Source organism: Panthera pardus, unplaced genomic scaffold, assembly GCF_024362965.1.
Source record: "Panthera pardus isolate Hobbes unplaced genomic scaffold, ASM2436296v1 HiC_scaffold_2, whole genome shotgun sequence".
Classification (NCBI taxonomy): Eukaryota; Metazoa; Chordata; class Mammalia; order Carnivora; family Felidae; genus Panthera; species Panthera pardus.
Genome location: NW_026526765.1, coordinates 68,555,101 through 68,583,063, shown reverse-complemented (window position 1 = coordinate 68,583,063; position 27,963 = coordinate 68,555,101). Strand labels below are relative to the sequence as shown.

The following is a 27,963-nucleotide window of genomic DNA, read 5'->3' as shown; positions in this document are numbered from 1 at the left end:
GAAAGAACAGACACAGGAAGAACCCATGGAAGACTTGCTCAGATCTAGGAAGAGCAACTCTGCCCGAAAAGCCCATGGAACTGATGCAAACAGGTAGTAGAGGACTCTGTTCACAAGTCCTCTTGATTGTTCAACCAGGGTCTCAATTTTGAACAGTATCACTGGGCTTTACATACACGGAGTGATTTAGGTGTATCAGCAAAACAAACAAACAAAACTATTTGTAGCCTTAGAAAAGCAAAATGCTTAATTTCTAAGTCCGAGAGCAGTTTACACTCTTGGGAGGAGCGGAGGGTCAGAGGGTTTTCTCCACCGGCCGTCTTTTCTAATGCTTGGTCTGGCGGTCCATACTACCTTTGCGTTCACGGCGCAGAACGAGCTCATTCAATAGATGTTAGCTAAAACAGCAAGTGCAGGAGGCGAAACTAGAGGGAACGTTACCAACACCCCACAACTCTAACCTCTAATAGCTCTCTCGCAGCGGGTGAGGCACTAGACCAATAAGGAAAAGAAAAGACCTAGATCTGAGGCCTTGGGGTGCAGCAGGACATTTCTGGCTGAGATCTCAGTGAGTCAGCTCCAGGGATGCGTTTGTCCCTCGGTAAAACAAACGTCTTTATTCGATCTCCGCTCATCCAAGCCGTCCCTCCCACTCCAATTCCTTTACGGTATCTCTTTGGTACAACGTTCCATTAACTCCACAGTCCTCTTCCCACCTCCTCCACAGAGACCGTTTCAAGGCTCGGCCCTTCGTTGCCTCCGCGTCTCCCTAGCAACCATCCCTCTATAAATCACCGGAAAAGGCTAAGATCACGTGCTCACCAAACTTCCGGGGTTGCAACGTGACTTCCGGTTGTCAGATTTCCCCAGACGCGGCGCCGGCGACGAAGAAGCCGTGTGGCCCGAGGTCGCGGTGGCCCTAGTGGTGGTGGGCCCCGGGGGGCTCGCCTCAGCCTGCCCCGTCTCCGATGCATCCGCGGCGCCCGGACGGATTCGATGGCTTGGGCTATCGAGGCGGTGCCCGGGATGAGCAGGGCTTTGGCGGCGCCTTCCCTGCCAGGTCCTTCAGCTCCGGGTCGGACCTGAGCCACTGGGTGACCACTCCCCCAGACATCCCCGGTAGCCGCAACCTGCACTGGGGAGAGAAGAGCCCGCCCTACGGCGCGCCCGCCCCCTCCACCCCGCTCGAGGGCCCCGCGGAGGAACCGTTTCCCGGCGGCAGCAGCAGCGGCGGCGGCGTGCAGGGGCAGAGCAGCGGTGAGGGACGTGGGAGCAAGGCAGGGGTGGGTGGAGTGGCGGAGCCGCGGCTCGAGGCCTGCAAAGCGCGGAAGCGTCGCGGAGGGTGCCGCCTTCGGTGCCGCTGGGCCTATCGCGCGCCACACCCTCTGCCCTCCTTTCGTCCTCTGCCCCCTGCAGTGGGCCTGCTCCCTCTCCCTTGCAGAAACCTTTATTCCGGGATCACCTCCAGAAAAGACACCTGCCTTAGCTCTGGTCTGCGCAGTAGGAGTTTCGAAGGGTTTGAATGTATTCCATCCCATGACCTAAATCAAGAAGGAAGGAAATTATTTACTGTTCACTGGGAATTATGTGAACAGTAACCTAATTCACTGATAGCTTTATTTCTTTGAATTGTGCTTTGTGTTCTGGAAAGAAGTTTTTCAGCACTGACAGGCTTGGATTCAAACCTGACTCTATTTAAGTGTTAAATGAGGTGTAAGTAATGCTTAGTACAGTATGAGCATATAGGAGGCTAAAAAGTATTCATTTCCTTTCCTTTATCTTTTAATCATAGGAATTGTGTCTATTTTCTAGACGCTGAAACTACGCCTTTTTCCCACCTCCTGCTTTCCTATTTCTCACCTACAAACTTCACTAAATAGTAAAAAACATTGAGACCATTTCAAGAAATGACTTTGGAATCAAGACCTAATTATTCTCTGCAGGATGTCAGAAGACCAGTGTTATAATTACAACACTGATCTAAATATTCTTAACTTTTTAATACATAAAATGGAAATAATAACTGCCTCTCCCCATTTTGAAATCATTAGAATAATAGGCTAAATCATTAAATATTAAGTATATTTTAGATATGTTTATTCTCATTTCTTTGGTTTTAATTTGGGAGTACAACAATTTTTATTTAATTTGTGTTAACTGAGAGGAATATACTTTAAATATCATCTAGGAGCAAATGAGGATGTGGAAGAAGATCCATGACTTACACAGTGTCATACAATTTGCTTTTTCAACCTGTCTCATTTTCTTTCTGTAGGTCCCAAAAGGAGTACTGGGAAGTTATAAATTAAATAATTCAAAATGCACATATGATTGCTACACAGTCACCTTCTAAGGCAGCAAAGCTGAGGGTTTTTCATCTTTTCATAATTCATGCTTTGATGGTTACAATGAGGAGGAACTCTTAATGAAACCAGGGGGTGTTTTGCAGCAGTTAAAAGGCTGCAAGAGTAGAAGACTAAAAGACACAGCTAACGAAAATAAACCTTTCTGACACTTTCCAGAAAATATCAGTGGCATTTTCTGCTAATATTGGGGATGATCTGTACATGCAAAAAGGAAAAAGCTGAAAGAAGAAAGTATCTGAGTTGGCAAAAGAAACTTCCATCTGGCTTGTACATTTTTCAAGGCGATAGCTAACCACATAGTTTGCCCAGGGACCTGTTTACATGGCCTTATTCTAACTAACGAAATAGTGAGGGTATTGCTTCATTTGAAAGATCAGAGAGGAGAGAGAGAAAAGAGGATGAGACAGAAAAATTATCCCTTGTGAATATTGTATTATAGTAGAAATTGTATATCTAGTCCCTCGAGATTGTGATATTTCACCATCATGTTTTTGAGTTGTTTAGCCAAGGAGAAAGTTTTTTGTTTTGACATATGCATAGGAATGTTTCCAGCTGTAAACTTTTCTAAGGTGATAGAAATGCCATCAGCAGTAGCACATATGTATCCAGTAGCCTGTCGCAGAGACCTAATTAAGCAGCTATTCTCAAAATATTTAAAACCTGGGGAGAGAGAAGAAGAGAGCCTTATTTACCTCTTTTGATTACCCTAAGTACTGTTAATTTAATACTTTTGAGGTGTTTCACTTGCGACTGTTGGTTCAACATTGCTTTCCACCAATAATAATAAATGACTAGTTTTACAAGACCGGAGGTAACGTTGTTGGCTGGTATAGTATCAGAACCTTCTTTAGAAAAAAAATTAAATTGTTTTTAGATAGAATTTGAAAACTGGTAGTCCTTAAATTCTACCTGCAGACATGTTTGATTTGGCCTACCCAGTATGTTAGTGCTTTTAAAAATAGCTCCCTCCCATGGGCGCCTGGGTGGCTCAGTCCGTTAAGCATCCGACTTTGGCTCAGGTCATGATCTCATGGTTTGTGAGTTCAAGCCCCATGTTGGGCTCTGTGCTGACAGCTCGGAGCCTGCAGCCTCCTTCAGATTCTGTGTCTCCTTCTCTCTCTGCCCCTCCCCAACCTGTGCTCTGTCTCACTATGGCTCTCAAAAAATAAATAAACGTAAAAAAAAAATAGTTGCCAATATTTTAAATTTGGAACATACTATGTAAAAATGAGAATACTGTTTTAGAAAAATGACAGTTTAGAAACCCTGGGCCCACAGTCCCACATCTCAACAATGAAATGGAGCTGAAGAGTGGTTCTGCCTTTTAACTTCCCACAGCTTCCCTGGCCCCATATCAGAATTTGACTTTGGGATGTGGAATTTAAATAAATATTGTGTTAATAAAAGAAATGTTTTTTACAGTAAACCTAAATATTGGTTATGAATTATGTTATTTCTTCTGTTTTAGAGCAGTTGAATAGATTTGCTGGATTTGGTATTGGCCTTGCAAGGTAATGTTTTATCTAAAGATTTTTAATTTAAGTTTTTATTTCAAGTGTTTTCTGTAATATATAATATTAAATGATTAGTATTGCTTCCTTAAGATTCTTTGGAGCAGTAGATTAAATGTTGAATAATATTTTGCAGAAAAATTATTTAAAATCTACAGCTTGATTTGTTTTGAGGAAGAATAGAAAATAGTCATTCAATTTTGTAATCAGAAAATAATTTTGTAAGTTATATTGTAACAACTTTCATGTGTCTATCCAAAAAATCTGATCTAATCTCCTCCAAGACAAAGTAATTTTGCATTGAAACTTTCCCTAAACATTCTAAATATAATATGATATTTAGCAACATAGAGTCTAGGTCTTGCTTACAATCAGCTTTTAATAATACCATTATTTTTTTTTTAATGATCATTTTGTGAAAGAAAAGCCCCCAATCTTGACTATGTGATCTTTAGTGAACATTATTCCAGATACATCAGAATTGCACAAAGAGTTTATTGCATGCCAGAATAACTCATTGTTTTAAAGTTTTAACCAAGAAAAAAATGATTTTATTTGCATAATTAGAGCATTAACGTAAATAGGAACAAAACTGTGTTAAAATTTTCTTTCTGCTATAGTTAATTTTTCTTTAGCCTCACTATTTATACTTAAAGCTGTTGTTCATTCGATGTGTTATTTATATATGTGTGTGTGTGCATACCTGCTGTGTGTCTGTCATTGTTAGTATGTTAGCCCACAGTTGTACTTACTTTGTGGTGATTCTTTCAAAGAAATATTTGATACCCAAAATAGTAGCCAATTAACAGTCATTGAAATCCTTATCACTTAAATATAGTGTACCTCAAAACTAAAACTTACAGAATGGGGCTAATGAAGAATAGATGACTCTTCTGATAGGAACTCTGTTCATAGGACATTTTCTGGAAAAAAAAAAAGGAAAGCATTTAAGTTGTCTAGGAGAGGAGTTTGCCAAATCAGGCATACAGACATGTAGTTTCATCTTTAGACTATACATATCAATATTCTATGTTATTTCCTTTGCTTGCCAGTTTGCAGATCTGTCTTTAATTCTTTTCATATTGAATTTTATTATTGGTAGAATGATTTGCAAGCATGTCTAGCCTTTTTTTTTAATTATTATTATTTTTACTTTTAGCATGGGAAACATAATAATGTGTGATTCTTCAAGCAAGAATAATTTCAGATACATGTTATAAATTAAGTTTTGGCCATACACACACACACACACACACACACACACACACACACACACACATATACATAAATTGTTCTTTCATAGTCTCTTTACAGAAAATGTACTGGCCCATCCTTGCATTGTCCTGCGCCGCCAATGTCAGGTAAATGTACTTTTCTTTGACCTTCTAAACATTAATACCGATTTTGATTTAAAATACAGAGCTCAGATAAATGGCTGAGACTATGTAACAATTATTCCATGTGAAATGTACCAGAATCTACAATATACCAGTCTCAAACATTTTGGTCTTGAAAACCCTTGGGTTGTAAAAATTACTGAGGTCTCCAAAGAACTTTTGTTTATATGAATAATATCTATCAGTCAATATTTACCACTTCAGAAATCAAAACTGGGAAAATTTTAATATATATTCCTTGACTTCATTAAAAACTAATAAACCCATTAGATATTAACATAAATAACAGTTTTATGAAAAAATAACTTTTACTTTTTTGTAAATATCTTTCCTATCTTACATAATAGAAGACAACCAAATTTTCATATCTGCCTCTGTAGTCAAATCTGTTGCGATACATTGGTTTTGAAAGAAGAAAGTCTAAACTTATACACATTATGTATTTGAAAATGGAATGTTTTATATCTTTTTTAGATAATTGGCAGATTTTGTTGTTTGTTAGTACACCAAAACTTAATAAGTAGTAATATATTAAGGGTTATTTACAATCGGAAATCTGAGGTATAAGTTAACTTTTTGTACTCTCTAACATTAAAATCTGTTGATCTATACTGCATGTTGAATGGATTTTTTTTATCCATTTATGATTCTATAACATCATGTGTTGGTTATTTGAAAAATACTAATTTACTGAGTTCTTTAGATCTTTTAAATGTTAAGATATCTGGATTATACTCTGTGTGTGTGTGTGTGTGTGTGTGTGTGTGTGTGTGTATATATATATATATATATATATAAATTGTCATTAAATCACTACCAATCCCACCAGAAATGAGTTCCAGTATTGGTAAGCTCTTGATGGTAGATGCAGGTTTTCCACAATTCTAATTTTTGCTTGTGAAGTCAAATTTATCATTGGCAAAACAGTGTCAGTTTTTTTTTAAATCAACAGGCCCACTGTGTGCATTTTAAAAAATATGTCTGTCTCGGAGCACCTGGGTGGCTCAGTCATTTAAACATCTGACTCTAGGTTTCAGCTCAGGTCATGATCTCATGGTTTTGTGAGTTTGAGCCCTGCATCAGGCTGTTCACTGACAGTGCAGAGCCTGCTTGGGATTCTTTCTCTCCCTCTCTCTCTGCCCTTCCCCTGCTCACACTCTCTCTCTCTCTCTCTCTCTCAAAATAAATAGATAAGCTTAAAAAAAATAATAAAATAAAAACATGCCTGTCTCAAGTGTTAATAACTATAGTCTGTCAGTTTTTCCAGAAGAAATGGTGCTGCATGAAAAAAGTGGCTAGTTCAGCTTGCAACTCCATCAGACAAGTGTTTTTCCTCACAACAGCCATAAGCCATCTTACTTTATGATCAACACACAGAATATTAATTTAGAAAGATGTAATTCAAGAATCAAGATTTTATGAAATTATTTTACTGTTTCACCACAGACATTCTTTAGCGAAAGTGGCTTTTTTCTCCTTCCAAGTGAGTGGGATGAAGAATACAAAACGTACAAAAATATAGTTTGCTGCCAGCTGCCTTGATGCACGCTAAGGAGTTAGCAATTTTACCCACCATTGTTTTTGCACTATTATTGAAAATATCAACACCCACCATTGTTTTGCACTATTATTGAAAATATCAACACAATAAAAAAAAATGATGCCTTAGTGTCATTAAGAAAATAATTTTCCACTTGTAGATCCCCTGCAAGGCCCCAGAGGGTGAGTGGACAACACTGTGGTAAAAGCTTCTATGACCTAATTTAATCTTCTGTGAAAATTGAGTTAGAAAGATATAATTACAGATTAAACTGTTCATGCTTAGAACCCCCCCCCCAAAATAGTCATTAACAGCATGGACAGTGTGTATCCCCTAAAACTGGATTTCAGACATGTTTTACAAAGCAGCAGTGTCACATTGTGATCCACTGTATACATCTATATGAGTAACTTAAAAAAATGTTTTATGGAATACCATTAGAATGTGTGATGCATTCTAATACTTTCTTTTTTGTTATTTCACTTAGTAAGTATTGGTTCTGACCCCCTTTACTGATTTCCTAATTTATCAATTATTTATAGCTTATAGTATGAAAAATCCTTGCTATTAGGAGACATGAGTCTCCTGTTTCCCGAATTCTTCATGGTTCATGTGTGTTAAAAGGCATGAATGTTTTGCTACATGGAATGTAATTCTAGTGTTTATGGAAACATAAATATCAAACAGCATGGGCTTCTTTATCATATATTCTACAATACTGTGTATACTGTGTGTTGGTTTTCTGGGTTGTATATATATATATATATATATATATATATGTATATATATAAAACCATATGTACCGTAGTTGTAATAAGTTATTTCATGTACTTTTAAGAGTAGTAATTTTGTTTATGTGTAATTACTGATGACTTTAGAATTGAACTTTTGTTTATAGTGTGACTCCAATGTATATCTTTCATGGCTTGGTTATTTCTTAAAACAATAACAAAAAATAATTACTAAATATCTTTTTTATAGGTTAATTATCATGCTCGGCATTACCATCTCACTCCATTTACAGTCATCAATATTATGTACAGCTTCAACAAAACTCAGGTAAGAATTAGTCTGTAGGTTCTATTAAAGTTATTTATAATGTAAGTACCATTTGGCCTTTGTAATAAAGCAAGAATAATTTCTTTTAATTTAGTTAATAAAAATATTTTAATTCTTGTACTAAAATTTAATGTAACATAGTAATTCTATCTTTTAATGTCACTGAACAATCAATAAATTCACATCTTTGCCAAAATTAATTAAAAATTAGAGATATTTAATCAATATTAGGGATTTAGTTAATTGGAGTGTTCAGATGTGCCTAAATGTAGGCCACTGGACAAATGTTAAAATGATAGGAGTTAATGTAGTTGTAGTTCTTTACTAAAATGTCTTAGAATAATGCTTTATTGGCATATATTAAACATTCAATGACAAATTTTATTAAGACCTCTCTGTCTCTTATTCAGGCACTAACAGAAATAACAATAAATTTTGTTCATTTTAGGGACCAAGGGCCCTTTGGAAAGGAATGGGCAGCACGTTTATCGTCCAGGGAGTCACGCTTGGAGCAGAGGGAATAATCAGTGAATTCACACCTTTACCAAGGTACCTTTTTGGCATCTTTTCAATATTAGTTTCATATTAAATTTTGACAAAATATGATAGTTTGTAAAAATACGTTGACTTTGAAAAGTTGTCTGAAGTAGCTAAGAAAAGAAACAGACTAAAATTAGTTCTATCTTATTGAATGAGTATATGATAAAGAAAATGCTTCCTGGTCTAGTATTTATTGAGATTGGTCATTCAGCTCCTACTGCTGTTTCAGCAACTCTCTACCGAGGAACAAATATGAGTATATGAGCAGTTCGTACTGTTGAAGTAGCCACTTGGATAAAAGAGACACATGTAAGCAAATTATAGTACATGATGATTAGTACTGTGATTAAACAAACTCCTTCTAGTGCCCAAGGGACACTTTGCATTAAGTTATTGGCAAGGATTTCAAAAAAAGAACTGAAATCTGAGCTGTATGTTGAATTATGAGTAGGAATTGATTTGTCAGAGAGGGAGAACATTCCAAGTAGAGGTGACAGCAAACCCAATTTAATGGATGTTGGAAGGTCTGGGTAATAAGTGTCTTGTGCTTAAAATATTGGACATTTATGGGGTGGAATAACAGGAAGAGAGGCTGAGATGCTCGATTGAAGTGTGGTTGTGCGTTTGTAAGGGACTGTGGCTTTATTCTCTATGGAGTTGGGAATCTAAGGTGTTTGTTTCAGTTTATGGGTTCTTTGGTCAAGGATTTACTCAAGTGACAGTGTTAAAAAAAAAAAGGCGGGGGGTGGGGGGTGGGTGACTAGTGTAGCCAGAGACTTGTGAAGAACTGTTACAGTAATCTAGGCCAGACTGACAAGTCTGAAGTGTGGAAAAGAACAGAAAGGGATGAGCTGGATATACAGGTTTTTTGGGTTTTTTTTTAATTTATTTATTTTGAGAGAGAGACAGCACGAGTGGGAGAGGAGTAGAGAGAGGGGGAGAGAGAGAGAATTCCAAGCAGCCTCTCACTGTCAGCGCAGAGTCTGATGTGGGGCTCGAACTCATGGAACCGTAAGATCGTAACCAGAGCCAAAACCAAGTCATATGCTTAACTGACTAAGCTACCTACGCGCCCCTGGATAATTTTTCTGATAAATCCCAATTGTTAATTTATTTATGTAGCTAATATTTCCTGACTACTTACTATGTGCTAGGTCCTGTGCTGGAAATCTGGTATACAGTGAGGGGAAAAAACAAAAGGTACCTGAGACCATGAAGCTTAGAATCTAGTAATATAAGGGACATTAAGTAAAATTAAGTAAAATAATTTTACTTAATTTACATTAAGTAAAATAATCCCATTAATGAATAAATAACTACAAATTGAGATTTGTTCCCTGAAGGAAAAGAAAAGGATCTGTGAAAATGTTAAAGGTTTAGGAACAGTGTCCCTAATAAAATAACACATAAGCTGACATCTGAATGGTGATTAGGAGGCTGAGGCCCATTTGTGTGAAGACACTGTCACAAGGAGAACGTGGAGAATTCGGGTAATTGAGAGAAAGCTCAAATGGCTGAAGCTCAGAGAGCAAAAGAGAGAGCAGTGTGACAGAATGCTGAAGAGGGAGGTGAGACCCAAGTGTATGACGTTTAGGCCACTTTAAGAATATTGAAGCGTTTTAGGTCAATGACATGACCTAAAGACATGAAGAGAGGTCAGTGACATTATCGGATTTATGTTTTTAAAGGATCATTGCAAATGGAGATGAAAATATTATAGGAGGACCAAACTAGGTAAAAGGATACATATTCACATGCTATAACTTTAATCTAGGTGACAAATAATGGTAGCTCAGACCATTGGGTGGCATCTTTTGAGATAGATCTAAGTGGATACTTTTGCAATATATTTAGGTAAAACTTATGGAACTTGGTGATAGACTAGGGATGGTAGGTGATAGAGGAGGAGCTATCCTCAATGACTCCTAGGATTTTGGCTTATGTAACTAGATGTCACATAAAGCCATTCTCGGAAGTACAGCGTATTTTTTTATTTAATTCTAACTTTTTTGGAGCAGGGTTGACCTTTCTTGGGGGAAAGCTTAGTCATAGCAGACAAGGAAGCAAAGCAGTAACCCAAAGTGATTCACAGATTTGATTCACACGAGAGGAATGAGCTTTGGGGCTCTCCTAGACTGAAGTGCCTTAACTGCACAGTGATCAGTAGATAGAACAAGTGAGACAGTATGGATTCACCAATATTTACATTTTTATACTCACATCTGAGAGAAAAAGAACAAATCTGTAGTGTCCATTAAGTCATCAAGCTTAGAGTTTTGCAGTATTACTTCTTAAAAAAAAAAATGTGTATATAACTCAGGATCATCATCTGTGATCTCTTTCTTTATCTAGTGCCCAGATCCCTCCCTTGTCCTCCCATAGATCTTCTCCGAGGTGGAGTGAGTGAGATTATGTGTTACTCTACCCTGAAGTACCCTTTACTTTCCTGTAGGATTTCTTATATTAATGTAAGGACCACCTGTAACCAAGACTACCTGTGTAGTTCAGTCTTTCACAAAACCCATTTGGTTGATCTCCAATTTCATTTGACTCATTATTTGTAGTTTTACCAATATAAATACCTAGCCGTTTCTGCTTATGTTATCTGTTTCTTTTAACCATTCCTCTGAATTCACTAACTTTGAACATATTCTGTTTTAAACACAATGAAATCTTTCACCAATTAGGAGATTTCCCTTTGATTAACAGTTTCTAGTTGGGGAACACAGTAGAGTCTAAGAGTAGGAAAGAAAGATCATAAGCTTGATATTGGACAAGTTCATTTTTAGATGCTTTGCCATATCCAGGGAGAGTTATCAGGAGACAGATGATACACATGGTTGATATAGAGAAATTTAAACTGAAGGTAATAGATTTGGGAGGTTTTTGAAGCCATCATCTTGGATGACATTGCCTTAGGAAGGAGCATAATATATAAAATAAGAAGAGGGCCTGATCCTTTAGGAACTCTAGAATAGGTGGCTGGACTAAGAAAATACTTCAGCAAAGGAGTCAAAAGTAGAGATTAGAAGGGAGGAGAAAAATCCAGAAGATTGTGGTGGGATAGTGGAATACAGGGACAGTGGGCTTCAAGAAGAAGGGAAGAACCTGGGGGCTGATGGCCATTGAAAGGGCAAATTAGGTATATACTACATCCAGTGTTCATCACAATCCTTAATACCTATCCTCCTGCCCACTTCCCCTCCAGCAACCCTCAGACTTAAAAATGTCCATTGGATTTAGTGGCATGGAGGTAATGGGGACCTTGACAAGAGCTGTTTTTGTAAAATAATGGAGTAGAAGCCAATTTGGAGTGGGTTCAGGGGTGAATGGGGAGCTTAGGATGTGGAAATAGCAAGTTTAGAAAGTAGGCTGTGCAGAGGAAAGGTGAAGAGAAGTAGCTGAAAGATGGGTTTGGTTGAGGGAAGATTTTTTTTTATGAGGTCAGCTATCTGAACATATGAAAATAAGAGATAATGGTAAGTAAAGGCTATTTAAAAATAGTTATTTAAAATTCTATTGCTTTTGTGTATTGATTATGCATGCGAACATGTATATCAATCTGTCAGATGGAGAACTATTTTAAGAAAAAGCAAGTCATTTCTCTTAATTTTGTTGCTCTTTTTCAAGGGGAGGTTTTGCTTGTGAAAATAGTGAGTTAAATATATTTACTCATCTTCTGGTATTTCTGGTAATGAAATAGAAAGAAGTGTAATCACAAGTAGATTTTTATACTACTGTCTTTCCTGAAGCATTTAAATGTGCTAATTTAGATTTCTAGAGCTGTGGCAATAAGTTTTACCCGCAGATACATACTTGATTCTAAATTTCATTTTCCCCATTTTTACTAGTCTTATTGATGTTAAGAATTGGCAATAGTGATTAGTATTGTATTCAAAGGTGAAGTAGCCCAATCCTTACAGAAATACAGATCACAGACCCATCTGTCTATAATGTTAATGATGATTTCATCCTTAAAATCAATGTTATAATCCCCTTTGATACTTTCTGAGGCCATGATAAGAGTAATAGCAGTGCCTTGATGATTTACAAACCATGTAGCATATATTGTTTTACATTCAGAAAGTCTCTGTCAAAAATTGGGAAGCTTCATCTTTTTTATATTTTTCATCTAAATCACTGGTCGTCATCTCAGCTATATTTTTCTGCGGCTGTTCAGACCTAATATAATAGTCTTAGTATTAATTTAATCAGAATGTGACCCAGAAACCTCTCTAAGGTCTTCTTAATCAGAGGTGGTTGGGCTGTTTTCTAAAAGTTTTTCTGCAAATCTTTCATTTTCTTAAAAAGTCCACATACCACCTATGTTATAATTGTATGGACTTTGTTTTTAGAGGACTTATTAGTGATTATTTTCTACATCTTTTAAATATAAAATATATTTATTTCCTACCTCCTTATATTCACTCCTTTCAAATAGAAAATGTTTTCTCGGCTTCCTGCCATGGCCGTGGTACAGTGGGTGCCCATTCCCTCAGGGGAATGGGTCACATTATGATTAAATTAATACTAAGACTATTATATTAGGTCTGAACAACCATAGAAAAATATAGCTGAAATGACCACCAATGATTTAGATGAAAAATATAAAAAAGATGAACTGCGGACAGCAGTTCTCCTTGTTTCATGCTTTATTTTGACATGGCAAACCTCTTCTTGTTCTCTTGCCTCGCCCCCTTCTCCCCGTCTCCTGTCCCACTCTCTGCCTTCTCATTTTATTCTGCCTCCTCACTGACTTTCCCTTTTGCTCTCATTCCATATTCTTTTCTCCTTTTTGACTTTTCTCTTGAAACAGCTTTCTCCTTTTTTGTTTTTGTAGCTCACCTCTCGTCTTTTTCTTTTTCCTTTTCTGGTTTCCACGGGTAACCTAAATAGCAGGAAGCACACAGTCCTCAACCTTACTTCCAGACCTGGTGTTTTGCCTGTCTCCTGATCATGTCCCCGTGGGTCTTCTTACCTTCATTTGTCCCATAAGTAAAACAAATCGGACCACCACTGTTCTGCCTACGTCACAGGATGCCTTCTTGTATCAAATGAGATGAGAGGCAGTGCTGGCAGAGTGTGCAGACTTCAAGTCCCAGAGACCTGGGTTTAGAACCCAGTTCCACCACTAAGTAGTTGTATGGCTTTGGGTGAGTTATGAATCCTCTCCGAGCCTATTTCCTCATCGATGAAATGGGGATAACAGGGTTATTGTGAGAGTCAGAAATAATTCACGCAAAGCACTTTGCACAGTGCCTGGCATACAGTAGGTCACACAATTAATGTCATCAGAGTAAGGCAAGACACTTTGGAAATTCAGTGCTACGCAAAGGTTGTGTCATTCATTCTGCATTACAGTTACTTGATTTTATTTTGTTTTTAAATTCTCATTCTTAGTTATTTTTTAAAGCTTTTTCTTCCTTTAGCCTATTCATTGTCTCCTCCTCTCCCCAACAATTCTTTCTTCCTCAGCTTGTCATTTTTATATCTCCTTCTTTAAGTTTTCATATTATTTTTTTATAATCAGTTATAGCTCTTCCTCCTCTGTCAGCCCCTTCCTGCAGCACATAGAAAAACAGCTGTGATTTTTTTTTCTTTTTAAACCAACATAATTGTTTAAGTGTGTGCCAGAAAGGAAAATGTTTACATTAGAATATATTTCTCCTACAGATTTTTTTTAATTAAAATCGATTACCTTTTTGAAAATGAGGCTGATTCACGGTGTTTCATATAACATGGCTTTTGTTTTATTCAAATTTATTTTTTAGAGAGATTTCACATAAATGGAATCCTAAACAAATAGGAGAACACCTTCTACTGAAATCGTAAGTATCAAAAGTGGCACTAATATTGAAAATTTCCATTAATTTTTATAGTGTTAGAACTGAAAAAAAATCTTAGTATGGTGAAGAAAGAGCAATAAGATATTTGTGGGACTAGAACTTCAAAAGGCAAATAACAGGAATGAACGAAGAATAAAATCCTGAAATACATACATTATCTTTAAAATAAATCTTTCTAATTTGAAAGGCTGAAATCACAACCTAATTTTTATCTGTGTTCTTAGGAAGTTAGCAAAGGTCTTCAGTTTGTTTAACCCAAATTGCCAGAAAAATTATCATTTAATTATTAAGCAGAGACAAAAATTTATCTGTAAAGTGATGAGCAAATTCAAACCTTAGCGTTATTAAAATGTAGTCCTAAAGTCACTTAGTGATTTTACAACACTGACCATTTTTGTAGATTAGAATTTTACTCTTCACTTTTTAATTTTTTTTGAAGATTGTGAATTGGAAATCCCCCAGCTTGCTGGCTCCCTCTGTGGGACATTCCAGCACATTATTACTTAGGATGTTCCATTCACCTTGAAAACTACTACTTGCCAGGACCTGGCCCCATAGGGTTAGGTAAGTCCCACCTTGATATTATTTTAAATAACTATATTTTGCAGGCTTGCAAAGTTGTAATATTACTATGTCTAAATAGTGGTGATAAGAAACAACTTTGCAAAGCTGTACAATATTGTTTTTTAATAATAAAAGGGGACTTGACTCACCATTGAAGACTGGCTTAGCTCTGCTGGGTGGGAAATCTGGGAATGGATAATGATAATATATAGGATAATAGCAGAACAGTTTACTTGTTCAAATGTCACTAAAAAGGCAGACAATGGAATGGATCCCTCATCCTAACTTCTAAGTATCAGATTTATAGGCTACATTAGCTATGTGCAGGTTGGACAGTGAATCATAACTAAGCATACGTTTTACTGGTTTAAAATAAAATCTGTTTTCCTTGCAGCCTTTCCCTGTGTAAAATTTAATACTTAAATTTTCATTGCCAGCTGTTGAATAAGGCATCTTATGTTACAGGTCTCTGAAGTATCTATAGATATTAATAGTTGAAGTAGATACTAACAGGCTATAGATATTAATTGTTGAAACCCTTAAATATATTCAGGCTTGAATATAAATTATGTTGATATATTACAGTCGATACTAAACGTAGTGGAAGCATGTGGTTTCAGTGTACTGATAAATTTGTTTTAATTTCTACAGCCTCACTTACATGGTGGCAATGCCTTTTTACTCAGCAAGTCTGATTGAAACAGTACAGGTGAGCTACTCTTCGTTGTCATTTTTTAGTTAAAAACATTTTTTGGAATACTCAATATATTATTTATATCAGATTCTGATTGTATACCAGACAAATTTAAGACAGTATCCTTTTAAAATTTGTATCTCACAGATAGCACAAATATCTCAGAGATTATATTCTAGGCACACTGTTGGTGTGGATCTTTCCTTTGCACACTTACTTCACACTTGTAGTTTTAATTTTTTATCCTTTCATTAGGCAGCTGTACTCTTCATTCAACTGTCTCAGACCCCAGCCTATGACTTACTCTGAATACAAAGAACCTATAGGGGTTGTTCTGTTTTGTTTTTTCAACCTTTTAAGACACTTAATGTACAACTCAAATGCTTATGGCTTGTCACCGGACAGTAAATTGCTAATTACCTGAGCATAAAACATGCTGGAGAATCATCCTAACAGTGATCAGGTAGTCCCATTTGTAGTCTACTAACAGTATTCTTTTTAAATATGCCTTTTAAGGAACATTTGATGCCATGGCATGTTAAGTACTACAGAGCTAAAGCAGTCCCCTGTCAGCATTTTACAGCATTTTACCATTTCTAACCACATGGTGGTGCTTCAAACACATTGTATTAATGTACCTCTTTTTTATTTTTATTTATTTATTTATTTATTTATTTATTTATTTATTTATTTATTTATTTTAAATTCAACTTAGTTAACATACAGTGTAGTCTTGGCTTCAGGAGTAGAACCAGTGATTCATCTCTTACATATGACACCCAGTGCTCGTCCCAACAGATGCCCTTCTCAATGCCCATCACCCATCTAACCCATCCCCCAACCCACCTCTCATCTAACAACCCCCAGTTTGTTCTCTGTATTTAAGAGTCTCTTATGGTTTGCCTCCCTCTGTATGTTAATCTTATTTTCCTTCCCTTCCTCATGTTCATCTGTTTGGTTTCTTAAATTCCACATTTGAGTGAACTCATACATTTATCTTTCTCTGACTGACTTATTTCCTTCAGCATAATATAGTGTAGTTCCATCCACATTGTTGCAAATGGCAAGATATCATTCTTTTTGATCACCAAGTAATATGCCAATGAGTATATACACCATATCTTCTTTATCCATTCATCAGTTGATGGACATTTGGGCTCTTTCCATAATTTGGCCCTGGATAGTGCTGCTATAAACATTATGGTGCATGTGCCCCTTTGAATCAGCATTTTTGTATCATTTGGATAAATTCCTATTAGTGCAATTGCTGGGTCATAGGATTGTTCTATTTTTAATTCTTTGAGGAACCTCCATACTGTTTTCTAGTGTGGCTGCACCAGTTTGTATTCCCACCAACAGTACAAAAGGGTTCCCTTTTCTCTGAATCCTTGTCAACATATTTTGTTTCCTGAAGTTGTTCATTTTAGCCATTCTGACAAGTGTGAAGTGTTATTGTGGTTTTGATTTGTATTTCCCTGATGATGAGTGATGTTGAGCATCTTTTCATGTGTCTGTTAGCCATCTGAATATCTTCTTGAAGAGTCTATTCATGTCCTCTGCCCATTTCTTCAATGGATTATTTGTATTTTGGGTGTTAAGCTTGGTAAGTTCTTTATAGATTTTGGATACTAACCCTTTATCTGATATGTCATTTGCAAATATCTTCTCCCATTCTGTCAGTTGCCTTTTAGTTTTGTTGATTGTCCTTTGCTGTGCAGAAGCTTTTTATCTTGATGAGGTCCTAGTAGTTCATTTTTGCTTTCATTTCCCTTGCCTCCAGAGACATGGCAAATAAGAGGTTACTGTGGCCAAGGTCAAAGAGGTTGCTGCCTCTTTTCTCCTCTATGATTTTGATGGTTTCCTGTCTTGCATTTAGGTCTTTCATCCATTTTGAATTTATTTTTGTGTACTGTGTACGAAAGTAGTCCCATTTCATTCTTCATGTCGCTGTCCAGTTCTCCCAGCACCATTTGCTAAAGAGACTGTCTTTTTTTCCATTGGATATTCTTTCCTGCTTTGTTGAAGATTAGTTGGCCATATGTTTGTGGGTCCATTTCTGGGTTCTCTGTTCTATTCCTTTGGTCTATATGTCTCTTTTTATGCCAATACTTGTCTTGATGATTACAGCTTTGTAATACAGCTTGAAGTCTGGAATTGTGATACCTCCAGCTTTGGTTTTCTTTTTCAGGATTGCTTTGGCTATTCAGGGTCTTTTCTGGTTCCATGCAAATTTTAGGATCATTTGTTCAAGCTCTGTGAAGAATGCTGGTGTTATTTTGATAGAGGTTGCAATGAATGTGTATATTGCTTTGGGTAGTATTGACAATTTAACAATATTTGTCCTTCCATGAGCATGGATTATTTTTCCATTTCTTTGTGTCTTTTTCAATTTCTTTTATAAGCTTTCTATAGTTTTTAGCATCTAGAACTTTTACCTCTTTAGTTAGGCTTATTCGTAGGTATCTTACGGTTTTTGGTGCAGTTGTAAATGGGACTGATTCCTTGATATCTCTTTCTGCTGCTGCATTTTTGGTGTATAGAAATGCAACCGATTTCTGTACATTGGTTTTATATCCTGTGACTTTACTGCTCTAGTAGTTTTTTGTTGGAATCTTTGGGTTTTCCCAGTCAAGCGAGCATCCTGCCATCTGCAAAGAGTGAAAGTTTGACTTCCTCCTGGCCAATTTGGATGCTTTTTATTTCTTTTTGTTGTCTGATTGCTGAGGCTAGGACTTACAGTACTATGTTGAACAACAGTGATGACAGTGGACATCCTTGTCATGTTCCTGACCTTAGGGGGAAAGCTCTCAGATTTTCCCCATTAAGGATGATATTAGCTGTGGGTCTTTCATATATGGCTTTTATGATTTTAAGGTATGTTCCTTCTATCTCTACTTACTTGTATACTTGCTCTTTATCAAGAAACGATGCTGTATTTTGTCAAATGCTTTTTCTGCATCTATTGAAAGGATTGTGTGGTTCTTATTCTTTCTTTTATTAATGTGATGTATCACGTTGATTGATTTGCAAATATTGAACCAGCCCTGAAGCCCAAGAATAAATCCCACTTGATCATGGTGAATAATTCTTTTCATGTACTGTTGAATTTGATTTTCTGGTATCTTGTTGAGAATTTAGGCATCCAGTTTCATCAGTGATAGTGGCTTATAAGTCTCCTTTTTAGTGGGTCTTTGTCTGGTTTTGGAATCAAGGTGATGGTGGCTTCATAGAATGAGTTTGGGAGTTTTCCTTCCCTTTCTGTTTTTTAGAACAGTTGAGGAAAATAGGTATTAGGTCTTCTTTAAATATCTGGTCGAATTCCCTGGGAAGCCATGAGGCCCAGGACTTTTGTTTTGGGGGAGATTTTTGATAACCGCTTCAATTTCTTTGCTGGTTTTGGGCCTGTTCAAATTTTCTGTTTCTTCCTGTTTGAGTTTTGGTAGTGTGTGAGTGTCTAGGAATTTGTCCATTTCTTCCAGATTGTCCTGTTTATTGGCATATAATTTTAAATAGTATTCTCTTATAATTGTATTTCTGTGGTGTTGATTGTGATCTCTCCTCTTTCATTTGTGATTTTATCTATTTGGGTCCTTTTATCTGTGTTATTTCCCTTCTTCTGATGGCTTTAGGCTTTATTTGCTGCTCCTTTTCTAGCTCCTTTAGGTGTTGTGTATTTGGGACCCTTCTTGCTTCTTGAGATAGGCCTGAATTGCAATGTATTTTTCTTTTAGCACTGCCTTTGCTGTATCCCAAAGGGTTTGGACTGTCCGTTTTTATTTTCATTGACTTCCATGTATATTTTAATTCCTTCTGTAATTTCCTGATTAATCCATTAGTCATCTTTAGTAGATTTAGTAGATTTAGATCTTTAGTAGGATGTTCTTTAACTCTATGTATTTGAGGCCTTTCCACATTTTTTCTTGTGATTAGGTTTCATAGTTTTGTGATCTGAAAACATGCATGGTATGATCTAAATCTTTTTTGTACTTGTTGAGGGCTGATTTGTGACCCTATAAGTGATCTATTCTGGAGAATGTTCCATGTGCACTTGAGAAGAATGTGTATTCTGCTGCTTTAGGATGAAATGTTCTGAATATATCTCTTAAGTCCATCTGGTCCAGTGTGTCATTCGTAGCCATTGTTTCTTTATTGATTTTCTGCTTAGATAATCTGTCCATTGTTGTAAGTAGAGTACTAAATTCTCCTATAATTATGGTATTATTATCAATAAGTTTGCTTATGTTTGTGATTGTTTTATGTATTTGGGTGCATGCAAGTTGGGGGCATAAATATTTACAATTGTTAGCTCTTCTCAATGATTAGACCTCTTAATTGTAATATAATGCCCTTCTTTATCTCTTGTTACAGCCTTTGTTTTAAAATCGAGTTTGTCTGGGGTGCCTGGGTGGCTCTGTTGGTTAAGGATCTGACTTCAGCTCAGGTCATGATCTTGCAGTCTGTGAGCTCGAGCCCCACGTCGGGCTCTATGCTGACAGCTCAGAGCCTGGAGCCTAATTTGGATTCTGTGTCTCCCTCTATTTCTGCTCCTCCCTCACATTCATTCATTCATTCATTCATCCTCTTTCTCTCTCTCTCTCTCAAAAATAAATAAATAAACATTTTTTTTAAAGATTAAAATAGAGCGTCTGATAGAAGTATGGCTACTTTGGCTTTCTTTTGTTCTACATTAGCATGATAGATGGTTTTCCATCTCTTCACTTTCAGTCTGCAGGTTTACTCAAGTCTGAAATGAGTCTTTTGTAGGCAGCACATAAATGGATCTTGTTTTTTTAATCCATTCTGATATCCTTTATCTTTGATTGGAGCAGTTAGTCCATTTACACTCAGAGTGATTATTGAAAGATACAAATTTAGTGCCATTGTGTTATCTGTGGATTTCATGTTGATGGGGATGTTCTCTGGTCCTTTGTAGTCTTTGCTGCTTTCCACTCACAGAGTCCTCCTTAGAATTTCTTGCAGGGCTGGTTTAGTGGTCATGAACTCCTTTAGTTTTTGTTTGGGAAAGTCTGTCTCTCCTTCTATTCTGAATGACAGCCTTGCTGGATAAAGGATTCTTGGCTGCCTATTTCTCCTATTCAGCACATTGAATATTTTCTGCCAGTCCCTTCTGGCCTGCCAAGTTTCAGTGGACAGGTCTGCTACTGGACCCTTATGTGTCTATCCTGGTAGGTAAAGCACCTTTTGTCCCTAGCTGCTTTCAGAATTCTCGCTGTTTATATTTGGAAAGTTTCACTGATATGTCATGGGGTTGACCTGTTTTTGTTGTGTTTGAAGGGAGTTCTCTATGCTTCTTGGACTTGGATGTCTGTTTCCTTCCCCAGATTAGGGAAGTTCTCAGTTATTTGTTCAGATAAATCTTCTGCCCCTTTTTCTTGCTCTACTTCTGGGACTCCTATGATATGGATATTGTTTGGTTTCATGGAATCACTTAGTTCTCTAATTCTCCCCTCATGATCTAATAATTTCCTTTCCCTCTTTTTTTCAGCTTCACTATTTTCTATAATTTTATCTTCTATTTCACCTATCCTCTCATCTGCTTCTTCATTTCTCGCTGTCACCATATCTAGTTTTTTTGCTTCTCAATTATAGCATTTTCTAATTCATGACTATTTCTTAGGTTTTTGGTCTGCAGCAAAGGTTTCTCTGGTGTCTTCTCTGCTTTTTTCGAAGCCCATCTATTAGTCATATGACTTTTGTTCTAAATTACTGTTCAAATATTTTGTTTCTGTTTTGAGCAAGTATCTGGCTTGATTTCTTCTTGACCTTTCTTTTGGGGAGAATTCATCGGTCTTGCCATTTTGGCTAAGTTTCTGTCTTTTGTGTGTCTTACAAGCTTGTTATGTGTCCTGCACCTAAGAGTACTGCTACATGAAAAAGGAATTGCACACAGTCCAGGGCCTGGCACTCCAGGAAGTGTGTCTGGTATATGTTGCATGCACTCTGCTGTTGCATTTTGGCTGCTCTATCCCACTTGTCAGTCCTCTACAGAGCTCCACCTTGCTGGCAGTGGTGGAGTGTTTGGACCTTTAGGTGTGCAGCGATTTGTTTGTTGAGGTAGCATGGGGGAAAAAAAAGTGTGGGGGAGCCTGATCCCATAAAAAGAGAAAAAGGAAAGGGGAGAAAAGGAAGCCAAACAGAGAATCAAAAAACCATAAGCCTGATTCCAAAGAAAGAGGGAGAAAAAAAATGAAGAAAAATAAGCAGAAGAAAGGAGAACAGAACAAGAATAAATTTTTTTAAAAAGCCTGATCAAAAAATATATATAATAAGAAATGACAAAAAACTAATCAGAAACTGTGACCCTGATTCCAAAGAAAAAAAGAAGCAGAAGGAAAGAAAGAGAGGAAAAAAAAAAAAAAGTCTGTTAGTTCCTGGGGCTGGTGGCTATGCTGGTCTGGAGGAGAGGCCGGCTGCATTGGGTCAGTCAGTCTTGCCCCAGTAAATAAGCAGTTGCCAGACGTGGAGGGGCAGAATTTGGGTTGCTCTCTGAAGCCCCAGCATTTTGGTATTGGAGGAAAGATGGCATCACCCCGATCTCTCGTTCTTGGACTGGGGATCTCAACCCCTGCAGTTCAGGCAGCCCTTAAAGAATAGCGAGGACCGTCAGCTTACCCTGCACCTCAGTCATCCTGAGCCTTTCCTTTGGCACTCGGATGGGATTCAAAACCTGATGTCTTGAAGGACCTGTCACCATGTGAGTCCACTCCCATCCTCTGGAGTAGAGCCTCTCCACCCAGCTGATGAAAGGCCTTTGGCTGACTCCTGCGGGGTCTTTTGTCCTTGGGGAGGCAATAAGCCCTTTTCCGAAAGTATTCCAGGAAGTGGACTGTTCTCTCCCAGTGAACCCCGAAATTGCCACACCACACTATGCGCTCCAGGGCCAGCTCTCTCCTCTCTAGGATCATGCCCCATGGCTCCACTCCAGACAAAGTTGTGCACTTCCTGAACCTTGGAGTTTCAGGTCCAAAGCCTGTTTGCAAACAAAGAACTGGGACACTCCGTGCTTTTCCCTGCCCAGTCCATAGTCCAGAGAGGTTTTCCTCTTGTGCTAACTTGATGCCACACTTTTACAACCCCTCTCTCTTTCTCTCTTTTTTGTTTCTCCACAGAAAGGGTTCCTTGTCCTCCATAGCTCTGCTGCTTTATCTCCCGCATTCACATACACACACATAGGTCCTGCAAGCTGTTTCCCTCCAACTGTGGAAATCCTTCTGCCGCTCCGCAGATTGATTTCCTGGGTGTTCCAAGTGACCAGACCTCAATACGGCTGTCTTTGAGGGACAAGCAAAATCCAGGTCCCCCTACTTCTCTGCCATGTTAACTCTCCCCTGAAGGTTACCTGTTGAAATGAATGTGGGAGAAAGGTGACATCCAAGGTCCCCTCCAACCTCAGTCTTGTTCACTGGATCAACCCAGCACCGATTATAGGACCAGAAGAAGAGCCAAACCTACTCAGTGTCCCTGTGAAAGCTTCTCTTGGTTGGCCATAGAGCAGGTGCCAGAAGGCAGATTGGTGGGGCAGTGGGCAGAAGGAGGAGGCTGATAGCCCTGAGGAAACTTAAGACGATGGCCACTGAGCAGGTGCAAGACAGTGTCAGGGGGTGGAAGGTAGGGGTATAATGGGGAGGCAGGGGTCCAGCGGTGAGGACAGAGTGTACAGTGAAAAGGAGCCTGGGCAGCAAACGGGGCCTGGCTGTGCAGTGTATTAATGTACTTCCTACACTTAAAACTATAAGATGAAGATAGTTTTAACTTCACTGATACACAAAATCCAGTTAATTGTATATCGCCTATTTTCTGTCTCCAACACTAGGTCCTCTGGCTTATTTTTTGTCTTCAGTGTGTATGGATTTCCTCTCTATAAAAACCTTACTGGATCAGCCTTTGCTTTTCTAATTCCTCTTTTCCACTTATCCATAAGATGGGAATAGTATTTTAATAACAGTTAAAACAATGAGATGAGTTGTCTATGTAAAGTGCCCAGCTCGCTGTAAGTTAGTTTGGTTTTTTTACCCAATACCCAGCCCCTGCTTTCCCTTGCTCTGGGTTCCACCTGGAACTCCTTTTGACTCCTTTTGTCTGGTTTTTCTAAAAGTCTATCTTCTTAGAGTATTTCTCTCTTGAACGTTTTCCTCTTCCTTCAGTAACCTCTTTGCCATCTCTTCTGCTGCCTTCCAAGGTGTAACCTTTTTATCCTGTATTCTCTGCTTTTTATCCTATATTCACTATCTGGTAGAACTCATTTATTCTCATGAATCATTTTAACTCTAATCTCTAGCTGAATTAAATCATCTCCATCTCAAACTCAACTCATGTAAACAGTCTCATCTTATTACCCTGACAATTAGCTTCTTTTTGAGCCTCCTCTCCTTTTCTGCTAGTGGTACTCTTGTTGTCTTTACCCTGAAGACTTAAAATTTTAGTTTTAATTTTAAGGAGTCTTGATTTTTATGTTTCTGTCATCCTTTATAACCAATCAGACATACGTCTTTTTCTGACTTTAGCAAGTGTCTGAGATTTGTCTGTTTCTTCCCACTATGAGGCAACCATTATCCTTTCAATGAATGCCACATCCTCAGATTACTACATTAGCTTCTCTCTTCCTACTCCGTTCATGTTCAGTGGTTTTTTTCCCCTTCTGGGGACCCAGCTCAGATTTCTGAGAATACTTTTTCCCTTGAAAATATACATTTAGGGGCTCCTGGGTGGCTCAGTCGGTTGGGCGGCCGACTTCGGCTCGGGTCATGATCTCACGGTCCGTGAGTTCGAGCCCCGCGTCGGGCTCTGTGCTGACAGCTTGGAGCCTGGAGCCTGTTTCGGATTCTGTGTCTCCCTCTCTCTGCCCCTCCCCTGTTCATGCTCTGTCTCTCTCTGTCTCAAAAATAAATAAACGTTAAAAAAAAAAAAAAAAAAAAAAAAAAAACCACCATTAAAAAAAAAAAAAAAGAAAATATACATTTATATATAGATCTCCTGTAGAACTTCTCCTAAAGCCCTTAAATATGAACTTAGTAGTGATCTATTGTCTTCATTAAAAATCCCTGATCTAGCTGCTGCATCTTAAAGTCATTCTGTACACTCCCGCCATTGTTCTCAAGTTGCAGTGCTTATACCCTTTTGCTGATTAAAGATCTGTGTTGAATCATATTTCCTAAGATCAGTTGTAGAAAGGCAGAGACGTTGTAGATGATAATGACTAACATTTACTGAGTGCCTCTGGAAGCCAGGCCTTTTTTCCTTTAATATGTCCAGCAATCATGTGCATAAAAGCTAGGTAGTACTAATCCCATTTTTATAGAATGGTCAACTGATTCTTAGGAGAACTAACTTGCCCAAAGTTATATAAGCAGTAGGTAGTGGATGCAGGGTTTAAACCTGTACTTAAGAATTCCAAGCACCAGGGGTGCCTGGGTGGCTCAGTCTGTTAAGTGTTTGACTCTTGGTTTCGGCTCAGATCATGATCTCACAGTTCATGGGTTCAAGGCCCACATTGAGCTCTACCCTGACTGCGCAGAGCCTGCTTGGGATTCTTTCTCTCCCTCTCTCTCTGCCCCTCACAGTCTCTCTCTCAAAATACATAAATAAACATTAAAAAAAAAAAAAAGCAAAACTCCAAGCACCATACAAACTCTTTAGATGTCCACTAGCTGTTGCTTTTCAAAATGAGTCCTAAGAGCTCATTTGAGTTCTTGAGGGTGGAGGAACCACATATGTCCTGTCCACATCTCCTCTCCTTTCCCTTCCCAAAAAGAATAGCTCCCAGCTTCACTGCTGTTATGGAATTTCATTTGAAAAAAGAATCTAATACCTAGGTAACACTTGAAGTTTGCAAGCCATTGGTGTTTTCCCTCTGTGGTCAATAAATTAGGATTTAAGAAGGGACCTAAAACAAATCATTTCTTGTGGCAAAATAAGCAAGTATTAATTTTTACTCATTTCATCATTTTTATTTCAGAGTGAGATAATACGAGATAACACTGGAATCTTGGAATGTGTTAAAGAAGGAATTGGAAGAGTGATGGGCCTAGGGGTGCCTCATAGCAAACGACTGCTTCCGCTTCTTTCCTTGATCTTCCCCACTGTGCTGCATGGGGTTCTGCATTACATCATCAGCTCAGCCATTCAGAAGTTTGTCCTGCTAATTCTAAAGAGAAAGACGTATAGTAGCCATCTAGCTGAGAGCACTAGTCCGGTGCAGAGTATGTTGGATGCTTATTTTCCAGAACTTATTGCTAACTTTGCTGCCAGTCTTTGCTCTGATGTTATACTTTACCCGTTGGAAACAGTTTTGCACCGCCTTCACATTCAAGGAACACGCACAATCATTGACAATACAGACCTTGGCTATGAAGTGCTTCCAATTAATACACAGTACGAGGGTATGAGAGACTGTATCAATACTATAAGGCAGGAGGAAGGAATGCTTGGTTTTTATAAAGGGTTTGGTGCTGTTATAATACAGTACACACTGCATGCAGCTGTTTTACAGATTACCAAAATTATTTACTCTACCCTTCTTCAAAATAGTGTGTGACACTAACTCAGTTCCTGGTTAGTCTAAAAGACATAATCTGGGTACTTTGTTATGAAATTATGTGGGATAAAAGTGAAATACTGGGGGAAAGTGGATTAGAAAGTGAAACTGGTAAAAAAAAGCCCATGCTGATTATATTGACCCTTCTTTTTTTAAAAGGTATAGGTATATATTTTGGATGAAAAATATCCCAAATTTGAAAACTCAATGAAAGTAACACTCGTGAATTGAATTCTAGCTAATGTAGCACTCATGCTAAACTAAAAAGACCCTGGGCAGAAGCAAAAATTTGTCAGCAAATGTAAAACAATATTTCACAGAGCTAAGTTTATTCCATCTGACTTCAATATTTATTAGAAATTTATTTCACCTTCTAGATTGATATTGGTATGACATCCTTAATCTAGTGTATAGTATCAGGATGGTTTACCTTTAAACAAATAAACTGTGTCATCCGTGGTAAAGATGAGAAGGATTAGATTTGGCAGTGTGTAAGCAGGACTTGAAGAGTTTTAAATTGCATTGTCCCTGTCCAACTTTTTAATGGCTGAATATTTATTATATAAAGCCATTTATGTGCACACATATAACTCGGAATTTCCTTCATCTCTATAAAGTTTCCACTCTTAGATCAGCTTATTTCATAAAATGAATACTTACTGCTTGAATATCAGAAGAAAACATTAAAAGACAAGGTACCCAAAAGATGTAAGGCAAACAACCTACTTGTCCATATCCAAACCCAGCGTTTCAATGCCAGCAACTGAAACATCCATCATATGTTTATAAAGTTTGATTTGCTTACTTAGATATGTGAATCATCAGTCTGGTTTTAGACCACTCCTAAGATAGAATAGAAAATAATCATGACAACTATTACTGTTTGCACATTTATGGATTGTGTACTGAAAGAAATGTTACTTGCCTTATATTTCTGAATGATTTGTCTTAGAGGAGTGACAATTAAAATTTACATGGGAATTTGTGCCTCTTGCCTTTTGTATAGTCATCATTAAATAATGGCTTCAGTTTTTATTTTATTCTAGTTTTTGTTTGTAGTTTCATTCTCCAAACCAGATCTACATAAAGGGAAAAGCAAGTTTATCCTTATCACCTTTTATTTAAACTTGTTTGGATGAATAACAAAGGAAAAATAAAAACTTTAAAGGAAGTTTGTCCTTGCTTTTTATGAATGAGGAAAAGAAGTAAATCTCAAAAAATAATAAGCAAAAACGTTGTTATCAGTTTGTTAAAAAAAAAAAAATCTTCCTGTTAAATTGAAGTTGGTGGGTGAGGTTCTTGTATAATAAAATAATAAGCATTTGACTGACCCAAACTTAAACATTTTAAAGTTTCATTTCCTCACATGAATGATCACAGTCAGTTTTACTACAAACTGTTTAGCACACAAACGCAGTGACTGCACTGGTGTTGTCCAATCTAGAAGGTATACAGACTGAGACTTACTTGCTAAGTGTCAGCAAAATAGTTACTTTTTGTGATTAATAGTTTTAGAACCAAAAAATGATATCCCCAAAGTGCCAAACAGTATGTAAGTAGAAATTTTCTCTACAATCTTATGTGGTAGGTGTGTATGTTGTTTTTTTTTTTTTTTTAAACTAAAACACATATGTTTTCCCTTTTTAAATTCCACCAAGAGGGGAAAATAAAACACCACTGATCACGTGTTGTACTTTGCAGTTAATGTTTTGGGTTATGGTTTACTTTGCCCTACCTATGACACCTAAATTGTTTCCAATGCTTTGAACTGCTAAATAAATGTTTAGATGTTTATAAACTGTCCAACTTCCAATCATTTTTATTGTAATCAAGATGTTTCAAATAAGAGTAAACTTTAGAAAATACCAAGTTTCAGAAAATTTCTACAAGA

General features: G+C 37.5%; 2 protein-coding genes across 3 annotated transcripts in view; one reads left to right on the top strand and one right to left on the bottom strand.

Annotated features, from left to right (window-relative positions):
- Positions 1–930, bottom strand: part of TMEM232 (transmembrane protein 232) — a 218,661-nt gene extending 217,731 nt beyond the window's left edge. The window contains exon 1 of the mRNA XM_019450519.2: positions 823–930. The gene's annotated coding sequence lies outside the window, so the exon portion shown is untranslated. The remainder of the gene's footprint in view (positions 1–822) is intronic.
- Positions 5–27,873, top strand: SLC25A46 (solute carrier family 25 member 46). 2 transcript variants are annotated; one of them, XM_019450523.2, is made up of 8 exons: positions 5–93; positions 3,835–3,877; positions 5,181–5,238; positions 7,796–7,873; positions 8,322–8,422; positions 14,185–14,241; positions 15,475–15,532; positions 25,494–27,873. In XM_019450523.2, exons 1-8 carry the CDS (start codon positions 75–77, stop codon positions 26,070–26,072), a joined length of 993 nt encoding a protein of 330 aa, XP_019306068.1. In that variant the 5' UTR covers positions 5–74; the 3' UTR covers positions 26,073–27,873. The 2 variants fall into 2 exon arrangements, with proteins under 2 accessions (XP_019306068.1, XP_019306067.1); XM_019450522.2 differs by lacking the exon at positions 5–93 and adding an exon at positions 969–1,257.
- The last annotated feature ends 90 nt before the right edge of the window (positions 27,874–27,963 follow it).